Source organism: Molossus molossus, unplaced genomic scaffold, assembly GCF_014108415.1.
Source record: "Molossus molossus isolate mMolMol1 unplaced genomic scaffold, mMolMol1.p scaffold_m16_p_24, whole genome shotgun sequence".
NCBI lineage: Eukaryota > Metazoa > Chordata > Mammalia > Chiroptera > Molossidae > Molossus > Molossus molossus.
In genome coordinates, this window is record NW_023425360.1 from 8,327,342 (window position 1) to 8,343,569 (window position 16,228).

Below are 16,228 nucleotides of genomic sequence, written 5' to 3' on the forward strand. Positions count from 1 at the left end.
AAATGCCTTGCATGCTGGAGTCCACAGCTTAGACTAATCAATGAAACTGATGGGACATCGGGAGAGGCTACAGGAAGGACTTGTTTATTTTGAAGGTTTTTTTAGGAATTTGTACATTTGAATGTCTTTGGATTTTTTTAACCTCAATTTTAGCTTCCTCCTTGATTTAATTTGCATTTTTCCTTGACTGTGAAATACTGATCATTTTATTAAAATCAGTTCCTCCATTCATTTCTTTAAGATATTTTAATAAGCTGTTTATTTGGAAATGATTTTCAATTTCCAGAAATGTTACAAAGATAATACAGAGTTTTTACTCATTTAGTTTCCCCTAATGGTAACATCGCTTATGGCCATGATACATTTGTCAAAACAAACAAACATTGTGCAATACTGTTAACCAAACTCTGGTCTTTATTTTAATGTCACCAGCTTTTCCAATCAAGTCCTTTTTCGGTTCCAGGCTCCAACCCAGGGTACCTACTACAATTTACATTTAGTCATCTTATCTCCGTAGTCTTCTGATTTGTGACAGTTTCCAAGACTTTCCTTTTCCCATGACCTCGGCCGTCATGAGAAATACTGGCCAGGAATTTTGTAGAATATTTATTATTTTTTTTAAAAAATAAATAAAAATGTATAAGTGCTGAGATTCTTGAAGGAAAGCCCATGTAGACGTAGTTATAACGGCACTCTGGAATTAAAAGTTCATTTAAGATGATTTTAATACTTGCTAATATGGGCTTCATCTGTGTGCTCATTCTGCATCCTCAGCATTGTCAGTTTGTTTAGTTAAACCCCAGAGAAAGTTTGCATTTTATCTATTGCTTATGACAGATTCGAGATGGACAAACGAATTGTTACGTGTTGAAGAATAAAGATTTAGAACATGCTTTTAAAGGAGTTATTTACTTGGAGATGGACCTCATCTATAATCCGGTAAGTCTATACCTATCATGATTCAGAATTATTGCAGAGTGGACAGGGGGGGACAAGGGGAGAGAGGGAGAGAGAGGGAGGGAGAGAGAAGGAGGGAGGGTGGAGGGGGGTGGAGAGAACAGTGTTTAAAAACTCAGGCACCCAATCGGTGCTGGACACTGCGGTTTCCAACTGGTATTACTCCTATTTTTCTGGATCATTGAGAAGATCTGTACAAAAGATGTTTTTATAAGCCAGAAGCAGATTTTTCACATGCAAGTTGTTATTGGTGAAACCATAGTTTGAAACTATGATGTGAAGGGAAGTTTTCCTTTTCAGAGACTTTAGTTTGACAACTTCATAAACCCAATCTCCGCAGTGGTTTAAAAACACCTCCATTGATTTGCAAACATTCTGGACTCTTCTCCATCCAGTGTGACCCGCCCCGTGGAGTTCATGCAGGGCAATCCCCAGAAACATGCAGAACGCAGGGGTGACCACGACTCTGCTCCCCGCCAAAGGCCCTAGGGTCAGAAGGCATTGGTTTTCATGTTCTCCCCAGTCATTAAGAAGAAAAGGAGAAGCATGAAATGCACAGAGATGCTTCCCTTTTTAACAATGATGTCTTTCCAGATCAAAGCAAGTCTCAGGACCTTTACTCCCAGAGAAAAGCGCTTTGTCGAAGATAGCAGGAAGCTGTCCAAAAAGGTGGGTCTCCACAGCAAGCGGCTCCTTGGTACACTCAGCATCCAGGACCTAGTGTCCTGTTTGTCATGACTAGCTTGTCTCTCCTCTTCCTCTCTCCCTCCTCCTCCTCCTCCTTCTCCTTCTCCTCCTCCTTCTTTTCCTCCTCCCCCTCCTCTCCTTCTCCTCCTCCTCCCCCTTCTCTCCCTCCTCCCCCTCCTCTCCTTCTCCTCCTGCTCCTCCTCTTTCTCCTCCTCCTCCTCCTCCTTGTCTCTTTCTCTCTTATCATTTTCAGTCTCCACCTCTCCACTCCTTTCTCTTTCTCTTCCCTTCTTTCTGAAATCAAGGACTTCAGTCAGCTTCATAAGAAGGGACCGACTTAAGCCCTATCTATTGGACGAAAGAGCAGATCTCAGCCTCCCAATGATGCCATGAACCACCCTATAAACAGCAGTTCCTAGCCTCAAGCCTCTGTATGCGTTGTCCAGATCTGTGTCCCTTAACCACAGCCATTTCTGTGTCTGTCCCTCACCGATTCACGTAGGTGTTCTGTCCTTTAAGTTCATGAAGACATTTCTGTGTCTGTCTGTCCCTCACTGATCAGGGAGGTGTTCTGTCCTTTAAGTTCATGAAGACATTAACCCAATAGATCTTTAGAGACCTCTTGCCTCGGACTTGCACGACTTCTCCTGGCGTGTTTGTGTTGTCTGAATTCGGGGGGTGTTGGCACATCGCCTCATTTTGAATGACTTCTCCCTCTCCCTGCCTGTTGCCTTGCATTCCGTCCTCATGTCAACCAGAAGTGAAGAGCTGAGCCCCGTAGGGGAAGTCTCACATTTTTTTTTTCCAAACAGGACTTTTACATTGATTTCCAGACCCCTCCCTGTCCTGTGGAGACACCATTCAGGATTTCATTGTGTACCTATTGTTCAGCTTTAGCTGTCTACCAGAGAACAGAGTGTCCCCTTTTCAAAGTGTTTATTACTTCCACCTCCTGTGGGGTGAGCAGCTGTGGATGACATAAAACAGTTAAATATAAAGGCATCTTATCAGGCCTTTGTTGCCCATGAACTTCTGGGCACTCTTGGGCTAGGCGGTAAACGTCTCCTGAGGGGAGCATCCACATGTTTAGCTTTGGTCTGCAATAACACCGAGTGTAATATTTACTCTGTGTAATCGGAGTAGACCTCTTATTATTATTACCATTATTTTTTGCTCTGTTTACTTGAAAGTTAAAACCTAAGTCGTGTGAGGTGGGGCGGCTGCCTTGCAAACAAATGGAAATGAATCTGCGTACAACTGGGAGAAAAGCTATTTCCTCGGCCGGCCGAACACAGACCACCACGTGGGGTGCGGTGGGGGTCAGAGAGCACCAGGGGGTTTGCGGCTGGGATCCTGGGGTATGTTAAGGTCCTACTGCCTCTCACCACTAGGTGTCGCTCACTCCTAGGCTCCCCTGATTTTCATAAAATTGAAACTTGTGCTTTGATGCAAACACTTAAAAGCACTTAGTACCTGACACGATTCCAAGCGCTTTAATTCTCGCCACAAACTCCAAGGTTAGTACTAATATCAACTCCAGTGTATAAGGCAGAGGTTAAGACACTGGCCCAAGGTCACTTAGCTAACTACACTTTCCTGTAGACTTCTCTGGACTCAATTAGTTAGAATACCTGCACATTTCTACTGTAATTACCCATTTCTTTCTAAACTAAACAAGGTAGACACTTGTGCCCCCATTCATATTCTCTCTCTCTCTCTCTCTCTCTCTCTCTCTCTCTCTGTCTTTGTCACACATACACACACACACACCCCCGAATGCCTGGCTTCTGTCGCATTTGCCAGCTCATTTTGTGATGAACATGACTGACAGCGGTTATTCTCCATCAAAGGTGCTATCTATAAAATGCATTGGATTTTCTTCTCCTCTACGGATGACCGTATTTTTAAAATGATTTAGACGTATGGGAATTTTCCTCTCTATTTCTTTAATTGGCAGCAATACAGAATACAACGTAAATGACCAAGCTGCCCGATCTAAAGAGAATATTTGGAGCATCCAAGCCGAGTCCTCTGTTTTCCATTTCTTTCTTTCTTTTTTTTTTTTTTTTATCAGATCTTATCAAGAGATGTAGACCGCGTGAAAAGAATCACCATGGCAATATGGAACACAATACAGTTCCTTAAAAGCTGCTTCCAGTGGGACTCTACACTGAGAAGTACGGTCGCCTTTGTGGTAAGCTCCCTTCTTCACGCTCAAATCATCCGCTTCCGAGTCCCAAGTTCAAAGGCAGACGGGCTGTGTTTTACTGACGGAAAGCAGAAGGCTGTATGGTCAACCCAGCTGAAATGCACACCATTTCAACAGAAATGGTGTCCGCTCACCTCTCTGAAATACGTTCTGGTACAGGTCATTAGGCAGAGGATGTCTCTCTAAGACAGTGCGTAGGTCAGGCTTGCCCTTGGAGATCCCGTAACTTACCCAAACCTTACTCATATGCTACCTCCTGGTAAGTTTGAGAGATCCGAGGATCTGTATAGCCTCGAATGTTTTGGTGGTGGTGTTCTTACCGTGTTTGTGTAGTCTCTGCGTTGGGTATATTTCTCTCCTGTTCCAGTGAATGCCGGTGTGTCTTAAAAAATGGTTGTTGAAAAATTACGACTAAATCGAGACAAAAATAGCTCTGATTTTTGCTTTAAGTTAACCATTCACCAACGTTGACATAAACAAAAAAAAATTTATTCGTTAACACATCACTTGAGAGATAACTGATGACTACATGTTTCAGGTTGATGGAACCTCACAAAGGGGAACCACTAATATATGTGGAATGCACTTCTCATGGATCACATTGACCCATCCTTATCAGTGTAATAAAATCACCAAGATGCAGGAGATCTTAAAACCACCCAAGTCAACCACCAAGAGTCTAAGAAACTTGGAAGGACTTGAAAGTTGGCACCGTACCCTCATTTTACATCCCTGGGCAATTCTCCTTCATTTGCAAAGGGATTTGTCCTTGATTAGATTGGTAGGGCCAGACATGGGTGGAGAAACCAAGTCTCTCATCTGCTAATCTTGTACATTTTGAATTATGCCATTGATTTCTGTCCTAAGCAAAGATCACAACAGGGCCTGATATGACGTGTGAGTGATCTGAGTTGTGATCCTGGATTAGTCAGATCATGGTCCTTCTGTCTCCTGTTTTCTATATCAATGCTCTCTTCCACCCAAAGACATTCCCTCATTTAAAAACAATACCCCGAGCCCTGGCTGGTTTGGTTCAGTGGTTAGAGCGTCAGCCCATGGACCCAAGCATTGCAGGTTTGATTCCAGTCAAGGGCACTTACCTGGGTTGCAAGTTCGATCCCTGGTCCTTGTCTGGGCACGTGTGGGAGGCAGCCAGTCGATGTGTCTCTCTTACATCGATGTATCTCGCTCTCGCTCTCGCTCTCTCCCTCCCTCTCTCCCACTCTATCTAAAAATCAATGGAAAAATATCCTCAGGTGAGGATTAGCAACAACAAAATGTTAGCCCAAGATGTCAGTGGGTTCAAGGTCACTCCAGCCTTTATGGTTCCCACCATTGGCTTTGCCTTTGTCACTGGAGAGCATTTTGCTTGGTCTGGTCAATTACAGTGTTTATTGCTTCAGGATGTAAAGGGCTTATGATGGCCTTGACCTCTAACACACTTTTTCTTGGGTCTGAAGTTGGCAAACCAATTGGCCTTAATAAGAACCTTAATGAGGATTTGATTGGTCCGTATCTATCTTTGCTTTGGCGTTCACTTATCCATTCTCCTTTCTCAAGTTCTCCTTGGCTGGGGGCTTTGTCTGTTTGGTTTCCCTTCAGCCTTTCTACCTCCTCTTCCTACCTGAATTATCTTAAAAAGCTTTCCATGGAGCCTGGCCGGTGTGGCTCAGTGGTTGAGCACTGACCCATGTACCAAGAGGTCGCAGGTTCGATTCCTGGTCAGGGCACATGCCCAGGCTGTGGGCCCCATCCCTAGTGGGGGGCATGCAGGAGGTGGCCAATCAATGTTCTCTCTCATCGATGTTTCTATCTCTCTCTCCCTCTCCCTTCCTCTCTCTCTAAAATCAATAAAGAAAAAATCTTAAAAAAAAAAGGCTTTCCATGGACTGATCTGTGTGACTTTGGACACAAGAGGAACGTCACCATCATCAGTGTCTTCCTCCAGTCAGCACCCAGCCAGCCTCCGCGAGGAGGAGTGGTCTCTTTCTTGGGCGTAGTTTTCGGCACTGTGATGTTTAGAAAAACAGATCTGTTGCCCTGGGTCATGAAGAGAATGACAGAAATGATTAATGGGCTGCCCGCCTGATCTGAGGAAAGATGATAAGAAATGAAGAGAAACAGGTTGTCTTCTATGGGGACCTCTGCCTGGGAAGGGCGCTTTGGCAGGGGGCCACTTCTGTTCCCTCTGCCAGGCTGTTCCCTGCAGACGCAGGCTGCCACCTTGCCCCCCTCAAACCTCTGAGGCCCACAGAACAGCAGGTGTAGGGGGTGGTCTTCTCGATGGTTCTCCAGAGTGTCACTTGCAAGGATACCTGGGCTCATGAGTCTGTGGGAGGCCCCACTGTATGGGGGACATTTTCCTTTGGACATCATTGAAAAAAAGGCAGAGTCAATTAGGAATGAAACATATACGTGAACACTCTCTCTGGGTTGTCCTGCAGGTACTAGAATGAGGAGAGCTCACTTACACATATTTGCTTTTCAGTTTTTATTTGTAACTCTCTATCTCACGCTCACGCTGACCACCCATGGTGGGTCTCAGAGATAACACAGCCTCGGAGGGGTGCTTCCCTCCTAAGCTGATGGGGTGTGACTGTGTCAGAGGATGTTTCTGTTCCTACCGTCCTGACCGGTCATTCCAGAACTATTTCTGCTCTTAAAGCAAGAAAGAGCATATAAGAAAAGGCATTTTTAGGGTAAAATCAGGAAAGTATATTTTAATCTTCCTTGTTGTATTATGTATTTTTAAATAAGATCATGGGTAGCCAAGCCTTCATTTCTTCCTCCTCCTCCTTAACATTTGCTTTCATGGATCTTGCCCACAGACTTACGTCAGTTAGCTGTCTATAGAATACTGATGCTTTATTCCCTGCCTGGGAACCATCACTGGCTGGGGTGTCCCTGACTCCATGAAGCGTTGTCTTTCTGCAAAGTGTTGGCTTCGCAGGTGACTTGGGCCAGAGAGGGGAAGGGAGGTTGTGACTGACAGGCTTCTTCCCTTCCCTGCTCCACCTGGGGAGGACCGCGTTTGTCACTGGGGTGCTCCCTGATGACCTCCTGTGATCACCGAGGATAAGGCTGATCACAGTATCAATGTGATCCTTCTGTCAGGCTTCACCCACTTGCTGTGGCATCACAGGGGCGGGACAATTGCGTGATGATCTGAAGCTTGCAAGGTCTTAAGCCTTGAGGGTTCATTAAACAATGTGACTGCATTCGGAGACCTTTCTGTATTAGAAATCCGGGTCTGACGCACAAGGGTTCACTGCACAGGTGTGAAAAGAGCCATTTGGGCTGAAGCGATTCACAGGGGAGCTTTTCCATCTCCTCTGGATACTGGAGGTCACACTAACTCCACACGCCGAGGGCAGAAAGGTAGGGCTTTTGTTCTTGGGGCTGTTTTGTCGGATAACATGAAACAGCCTATTAATATCATGTTAATGTCTCTGTTTTCGGATGATACAAAGCAAGAATGTCATAGGATCATGTTTAATTTCAAGTCCTTATAAAAGAAACCACACATTTTCTAAGGATTCCTTTGGATGTGTGTATGAATATATCATATCTTGAAAAAACAGGAGTTAAATAAAAGCAGCCTATTAAGACCTAGTCCATATGGTGACCAATCAGAAGTACATGGACCGCCCAGCCGGTGTGGCTCAGTGGTTGAGCATCGACCCATGTGCCAAGAGGTCACCAGTTCGATTCCTGGTCAGGGCACATGCCCAGGTTGTGGGCCCGATCCCCAGTGGGGGGCGTGCAGGAGGCGGCCAATTGATGTTCTCTCTCATCGATGTTTTTGTCTCTCTCTCTCTCTTCCCCTTCCTCTCTCTCTAAAATCAACCAAGAAAACTAAAGGAAGTGCATGGACCAACATGAAATCATTTTTATCTTGTTACATGGTCCAAGCCTAAACCTCCCCTACCATGGGATTAATTCCTTCTGCATGTACATGGGGGCCTGTATTCCCAATACGAAGAGAAGCAAGTTCTCTTTAATGCCCTGGTTCCTACAGTGTGGGTGTTGCTGTTGAGTCCATTGTTATTATAATAAATTAAATGTGGGCTTTCTTGGAGTGGTTGCAGCATTTCATATCACGCTTCTTTATTCCCTTACAGCTCAGTGTTTGTGAGAATGATGGGGAATCTTGCTCGTGCATGTTTTTAGGTCTTTCTCCTTCCTCTAAGTGTTCTAGATATTTCATTGTGTTTCATTTTCTGAGCTTTACTCATTTGTTATCAATTAAATATATATGCTAAAAAAAAAGTTACCTTCTCAATTTTCCCAATTGAAAGACAAATTGATATGTGTTGAGAAAGGCAAAGGTAACTAAATGTCATGCCTAGAAGAAGCACATCTGTGTGTTTCCCTATGAATGGGTTTGTAAACATACATGCACATGGTTATTACCGGACACAGACTTGGGACTTGAGGGATATTTTACAGATCATATTGTCTCCGTGCTTACTGCGTGCCCACCACAGTCCTAAACCTGATGCAAGTGCTAACTCACTCACTTCTCCCAGCGACTTGCTGATATAGGTGCCAATTATTACCTTCCTTCTACAGATAGGAAAAACGAGTCCACAGAGGTTAAATAAAGTATCAGAGCCCAGATGTTTTTGAGAGGCAAAGCTGAGATTCGAACCCAGACCATCAGGCTTTTGAGTCCATCTCTTTTAACCACTCTCTGGATGCAACGGTTGTGATCCTTGTATTTAACTGGGTGCTAACGACTCTCGGGACAACCATATTGATCATTTCTGATATGTATTTAGATCTTATGAGTGGGAGTTAAACCTGTCCCCAAGATTATTTGGGGGAAAGAAACCCTCATCATATGAGTGGGAATTATTTTCCTTCCTAGTCATTATATTCACAAGAGATGGAGCCAAAATTAAAGAGGTGAAAGGTGGAGATGTGTATCTCTGGGCAACAGCCTAGACCCTGGGAACCACCCACGTAAGACATCCACAGAATCCACGGAATCCAGCCGATGGTCTGGGAAACTTCAGTGTCTGGTGCTAGGCTGAGCCGCAAGTTAGAATCTGAGTTATTTTTCTCCCACTTGTGGGAGAAACTCTTAGACAATGTGGAAGGGTTTTTAAGGGGAGAGTAAAGGCTAAAAACAACCAAGTGAAGAGTCACTTTTAGTTTCTCTTAAAAAATTCAGTGTTGTTCGAAATAAGGAATTGGAGTCGAGAAGAGTGACTATCTCCATTAATACATTCCTTCAAAATGTCTTAAAACAGTAGTGATCAGAGAGATGGTCCCATGTTTCTTGTGTGTGTGGGGTGCTTTATTGTATATCCCCATGTTTCAGTTCAAATACATTAGTTGATAATAGTTAAGATGAATTGAATTTGTCTCAGAAGATAATTTTACATTGTGACATTGGTATTGTAGACCCAGTCATATCTACAGATTTGTTTTTTGTTGTTGTTTTGTTTTTTGTTTTATTGGGTACTTATATTTCACAGACCCCAATATTATCTATAAAAAGACCCAAAGTTATATTATGGCATAAATGCATTAATTTTTGTTATATGACAGTAAAGCTTTTACTTGACAGATGGCATCATCAGAAGATTATTTTAAATAGCAAAGGTCTCCTAATGCTGTAAGAACGGATTACATTTATGTACTTTGCTTTGTCTACCAATCTCTCAGACACACACCTATTGCATCAAGCCGGGGAAGTCCGTAGGGCATTGATGGATTCCTTATTTTATTAAACTTTTTCTTGGACGTTTGATGTTCAAAGTAATCTAAATCTACCATATATCAATGGGCATCTTCATAAAGCTATGATTTTCACATCTGTGACTTTTTTCCTGAGTTTTTTGAGTGTAGAAAATGAAGAATTTATTTTTCAGAGTTGACAGGGCCTGCAATATGATACATAATTTAAAGCATCAATCAACCTCCCCTACCCCAATAAGGTTAAAAACACCATTCTCTACTTTCTTAGTGATATCCCCTATTTAGCATATATAGAATTCTTCATGTTTAGAGATCCCAGAATTCTGAGAAATGATTTTGTATTAAACTTAAAAGCAACAGCAGTGGTAACAGAACTGACCCTTCCAACACGCATGCGTGCACACGTGCACACAAACACACACACACACACACACACTAAAAAGCAGAGGGCATTTGGGAAACACAACATTTCTCTGTTGAACATTTTGTGAGCACAGTTTAGGAAGAATTTTATGAGATCTTGAGGATTGGTTCTATGAACCTTTCTATGGCCCAAAGAACTTGCAGATTGAATTTACTTTGGTACAAATGACAACTACAGTGAAAATTGGTTTTCAGATGGGCTGTTGATATAGTGCTGGTCAAATGTTGTTGTTTTTTAAAAATGTTTTTATTGATTTTTTTAGAGAGGGAGAGAGAGATAGAAACATCGATGGGAGAGAGAAACATCTATTGGCTGCCTCCCGCACGACCCCTGCTGGGGATCCAGCCCAAAACCCAGGCATGTGCCCTGACCGGGAATTGAACCAGGACCTCCCGGTCCATGGGATGACGCTCAATCCACTGAGCCACACTGCTTGGCTTTCTTTTATGCTTTAGATATTTGTGCGTTAGCTCTGTCTACAAGATTTATTTTTTTCCTTTAAGTTCTGTCACCAGTTTATTCACAACTAGATGTACCTGCCTTTGAACTTTCAGTGGCTGTTTCTAGACCCACGGTAAGTCAGTCACATGTGCAAAGCAGACCTCACAACCTGTTTGGTAGGTGTTCCGAAAGATGAGCAGTGTTTCCATAAAGTTATGATAATTATTTTGCCCAGATAAGATATTTTTAGACAACTTGAGTGCATTCACACGCACACACACACACACACACACACACACTTACTTATATGCAAAATGTATAAATACATTAAATGCTTAAAATATTTGACAGTCCATTATTTTTTTTTTTTTTTAAACATCTAAAATTATTTCCCAAATATTCCTTTCCACATAACATACTTTTCACAATATGTTAAAGTTTTTTACCCCAGCATTTTTTTTTGGTAAGAACAATCCATTATTGCAAATGGTGATTATAATTTTTACAACATAATTGCACTTTCTATTGACAACTTCTCAGGCATTAACTAATTATGCCATTTAATAAAATTACAGTAATTGCATTAAAAGATTATCGGTTGAAAATTTAAAAGGGCAGTCTTAACTCTTTTAGCATGTTTTCATGTTTTTGTTTTCAACTTTATAATTGAATTTTATTTCCAGATAGATTCACGGCCGGGCTGACTGAAATCAGTTGATACTTTGGGAATGTCTCGATTTTGACTAGTAAGGGTTAGATCTTTATTTATTTATTTTTTAAAATCCTGGTACAGCCCTGGCCGGTTTGGCTCAGCGGTTGGAGCGTCGGCTTGCGGTCCAGAGAGGCCCGGGTTCAGTTCCCGCTAAGGGCACGTACCTCGGTTGCAGTTTGTCCCCGGCCCTGGTTGGTCGTGCGGGTGGCAGCCACTTGATGTGTCCCTTCACGTCGATGTCTCTCTCTCTCTCTCTCTCTCTCTCTCTCTCTCTCTCTCTCTCTTCCTCTCTCTCCCTCCCACTCTATCTGAACAAAAAATGAAAAAATGTCCTCAGGTGAGGATAAAAAAAAAAAAATAATAATAATAAAATAAATAAAATCCTGGGTACATTGCCAATCCTCACATGGCCCTGTAGGATAATAAGCGAATGGTTAACTCCCCCTTTTGTATTAGAGGTCAGGTGCTGTATGGGGACCTCTGTCATTCTAGTGCCCCGCCCCCCAAGCTTTCTGTTGGGATGTATTTGTACATTTTCTTGCATCTGTGCACGCTGTGGTCAGGAGCCAGGGCAGATCCCAGTGAATCCAGCCTAGTTCTAGCGTCCAGAGAAGCCCTCCTATGGATTTGAACTTGACCCTGCTATTGGGATCTTACATAAAGGGAAGACTCCAGAGACTGTGGCCCTCTGTGACCACCTTCAAACTAGCCCCCTTCCTCCCTCTCTCCCTTTCCACAGCCATTGTCTGTCCTGTGTCCCAAACATGTGAGGTACTGAGATTCAAGGATGAGATTTGCATACCGATCACTCATCAATCTTACCCCTTTCCCTGTCTCCCCGGCACCCCTTCCCGCCCCCTTTGCTACCCCTCCTACTGTCTTTCGTCCAGCGTCCCTCCACTGTCTTCTTAGATTTGAAACCAGGGAGGCAGCCTTCTCATTATTAAAGCAGACCATACGCAAAGTTAAGTTATCCCTTTGGAGATCAAATTGGATAATAAGCATAGAAATATTTTAAAAGTGTGAAATGAGCTACAAATGCAGGTAGGGCTTATGATCTGATGTTACTATGGTCGATGATGATGTTGCTCATCTAACTGAGGACGGGCTCACTGAAGTGAGTATGCGTGTGTGTGTGCGCGTGCGCACATGCACACACACACAACACTGAGTTGCTATTTTATTGCAAAGCGTTGTTATATGAGCACTTGCCAACAACCTGTTCAAGAATAGGGTAGCCCGACCAGTGTGGCTCAGTGGTTGAGCATCAGCCCATGCACCAAGAGGTCGCCAGTTCGATTCCCAGTCAGGGCACATGCCCAGGTTGCGGGCCAAATTCCCAGTGGGGGGCGTGCAGGAGGCAGCCAATCAATGTTCTCTCTCATCGATGTTTCTATCTCTCTCTCCCGCTTCCTTCCTCTCTCTCTAAAATCAATAAAGAAAAAAATTAAAAAATAAAGAATAGGGTAAAAATGCAAACTGTATGCAAAATGTATTATGTGCCATCTAACTAATGTGCAAGAATGAACTATTTCTAGGTCCTCTGAATGCAGAACCATGTGAGTCTATATTTGAGGCCCTGATAGCATTTCCAGTGTTTGATCTAATCAATGAAGTTCATCACATCAAAACATAGGCCAGATATAAAAAGTCACAGGATGTAAAGTACAGCATGGGGAATATAGTCCATAATATTGTAATAACTGTACAATGTCAGGTGGGCACTAGAGTTACTGAGCAATCGCTTCGTATGGTATACAAATGTCTAAGCACTATGTTGCATACCTGAAATGAATCTAATAGTGTATGTCAACTGTAATTGGAAAAAAATGTAAATTGAAGAGGTTATTTCAGTGAATGTCACATTTCGATTTAATGTCGTATACTAAAACATTATTTAGTGCAACCTAACCATATGATTGAAGGGTTGTTGTAGGACATGGAGCTCCTTATGACGGTTGGGTACACAGCAGGCATCTAATCCGTGCTTACTGGAAAAGTGCCGAAACTAGTCAAACCATCTGTTACCAGGCCCGGCTTGCTTTTTATTCTAACCCCTCCCCCGGCCGACCCTGACAGCCCATAGACCACTAACAACTTCATCATAATCCTGGTCGAGGTGCATTTTCTAGCTTTTTCTTGATTCCGCCCACCCGGGGGCAGGTGTTAATTAGCAAAAGAGCCAAAAGGCAGCCAGCAGTAGGAGACCTGGGGGCGGAGGCAGGGCCCTCGCAAATCTCTAACCCTGACTCTGGGGAGATGCAATTTTTTGATTTTTACAGAACTGAGGGCTTTTCCTCCCCTTTCCATCTGTTTCCATATTTGACTCCTGGATGAGCAAACATTTTGTATGATGCAAAACCTTAAAGGCATATTAGAAAGAAAAGAGATGGCGGGATGGAAAGAGGGAGGGAGGGAAGGAAGGAAAAAGAGAGAGAGAGAGAGCTGGCATGTGTGACAACAGTTATCACCAATTTCCTGCTTCAGTTTTGACATGTTGAAGAACCGTGCTCAGCACTTATATTTCTGGCTAATTGGATACAGCCCCTTTTCGTGGTCCGAGCTTTGCCGTTTGTTTCTGAGCTGTATTTTATTAGTCTATCTGGCTGATCTTTGGGGCTCCCCATCAGGTGGCGTGCACTGTCCTTGTTTGACTGGGCTTGGCAAGCTGATGGCCCTTTTGTCGCTCTGCAAAGTAGGCGTGCGCTTAGGGGCAGCCTGTAATTGGACCCACCACAGGTGACAGGTACCCAAAGCCTGGTAATTATTCTAGCTCCTGATCTGATGTTTATGGAGAGCAGTCTTCCTTGTGGTCTTGTTAGGGTTAACTATGAGGGATTGTCCTTTGCCATTTGATGTATGACTTAGGAAGGTGTGAGTTTCTCTTTCTCCCCTCATCCTGGAGTTGTGTCATTGGCTTTTTAAATAATAGAACTAATTGGGGGGAGGGGGTGTTTTCATTGACCTGATATTCTTAGCTTTCACTTAAACAAATAAAAAGATACAGAGACAAATCAAAATCTGATTCAAGACATCACCATCTAGGCCATGTTTCTCTGTAGTGTTTTCTGACGTTCATTTTCACTAGGAGTTTTTTCAAACCCCAATTCATAGTTTTCTGGCCCTTTAAGATGACTTTTCTGTTTCTGTCCAAGCTTTTGAGAATTTTGGTTTCAACTCATTCCCAGAGATGCTTAATTTTGTCGAGGAAAAAAAAAGAAAGATACTCTTCTTTGTTGAATTAGTGTTAAAACCAGACCTCCGTGACTACTCTTTTAAGTCTGGACATGAGTGGAGCTCTAAGGATGTTAAATCAAAGGGTCTTTCATGTTTATCCACAAGGGGAGACACTGAGGCTTTGGAAAAGTGATTTCCCAGGACCCCGTGGCTTGTGGGAGCCGAGGGTTCTCAGCCCCGACACCACCCCTTCGTGCGGGACTTGTGGTCATTACTGAAGTCATGGCTTCACGCGTATTGGCTGCTTCTACACAGTATCCATGCATTTTGTTATTAAAATTTAAAAAAAAATTCAGTTAAGTCTTACATTTGGAAAATATGTGATGAGTCTGTCGAATTGCTACTCTTAGAGGGGTGGGAAGCCCCGGAGGAATCAAGATGGGTGTTCTTGGACAGATACCTCGCCATCTCTTCCAGCAGGTGGGACTTCCCACTAGGACTTCCTGGTGACACCCAGATGGTGGGAAGATGACCACATGACCACGATGCTGCTGCCGAAAATCTGAGTTTCTGTGACACCTGTTGTGAAATACTGTCTTACATTTGTTTGTTGTTTAAAGTGCAGCGGCATGCTGGCCGGCATGGCTCAGTGGACTGAGCATCATCCCATGGACCGAGAGGGCCTGGTTCGATTCCCAGTCAGGGCACATGCCGGGGTTGTGGGCTCGAACCCCAGTAGGGGGCGTGCAGGAGGCAGGAGGCTGCCGATCGATGTTTCTCTCTCATATTGATGTTTCTCTCTCATATTGATGTTTCTATCTTTCTCTCTCTCTTCCTCTCTCTAAAAAAAAAAAAATCAATAAAAACATATTTTTAAAACAATAAATAAATAAAGAGCAACAGCATACTAAGTATGCATTTTCTGATATCAACATTTTTTTCTGCTCTGGCATAAGCCACGTACATGCAATCATAAGCTTTTTCCTCAGCTATGCCATAGCCAAGGCTGTTTTTCTTGGAAACCACTGATGTCCTCACATTTTTTTTTGTTTTTTTGGTAAGGAATATTCTCTAGGTGAATTCTCTCCTCAGAATGTTACTTGGCTAAGTGGACAAACGTAATGTGTGTTTAGCTGTTTAAAATTAGCTGCTTGGGCCTCAGTCTACCAACTCCACTTCTTTCAGTAAGTTTAATTTTGCATTTTAGTATTGATTTTTAAACTTTTAGTAGTGAACATATTTTCAAAAGAAAAATAAATGGTTTGCTGGAAATTTAGCGCGTGCGCACGCACACATACACAACAAGAGGAAGAAGGGAAGAAAGGGAAGGAAAAAGAAAAAAAAAAAACACCAAAAAACAGCCTGACCATTGCTCACGTAAAGATAGTCCTGCAGGTGGCGATAGAAACTCATAAATGATGAAAATCCCTAAGGTAAATTTCTGTGGACTGCTTCTTGGGGATTTTAAGTTCAGCAATTTATTTTTAATTTGGTACAATCATTGACGTGCAGAAATCGTTACATTAGTGAAAAATAAATACAATTTTCATGTTGTGTAGTATCCTCTGTTTTTATAATAATTTTCTCAGCTATTCTCTGGTGTGTTCCTCTTTATGCACAAGGGATAAGATCCAGGTGATTGCTGAGGTGGTACAGCTTTTCTGGCAAATTATCATATTAAACCTGTTTTTTCCTTTTATTTTCAATTAGCCTATAGCAAAATTAGATGCCTATGCCATTGGTGAGGTTTATAAAATTTTTTACTATTGAATATTAAGTTGCTTTGGCATAGTGCTGTGTGTGAGTGTGCATGTGTGTGCATGCATGTGTACACATGTGCGTGTATGTATGCATGTGTGTGCACACATGCACGTGTGTGCACATGTGTGTATGCGTGTGCGCGTGTACATAGACA

At 42.8% G+C, this 16,228-nt stretch overlaps 1 protein-coding gene across 3 annotated transcripts in view; it reads left to right on the forward strand.

The window, feature by feature from the left end:
• The window catches only part of MCTP2 (multiple C2 and transmembrane domain containing 2), a 160,775-nt gene that overhangs the window by 106,193 nt on the left and 38,354 nt on the right, over positions 1 to 16,228 (forward strand). For all 3 annotated transcript variants that reach the window (XM_036277870.1, XM_036277872.1, XM_036277873.1), the window contains 3 exons: positions 838 to 939; positions 1,552 to 1,626; positions 3,719 to 3,838. In XM_036277870.1, the coding sequence (XP_036133763.1) occupies positions 838 to 939; positions 1,552 to 1,626; positions 3,719 to 3,838 (297 nt within the window). The remainder of the gene's footprint in view (positions 1 to 837; positions 940 to 1,551; positions 1,627 to 3,718; positions 3,839 to 16,228) is intronic.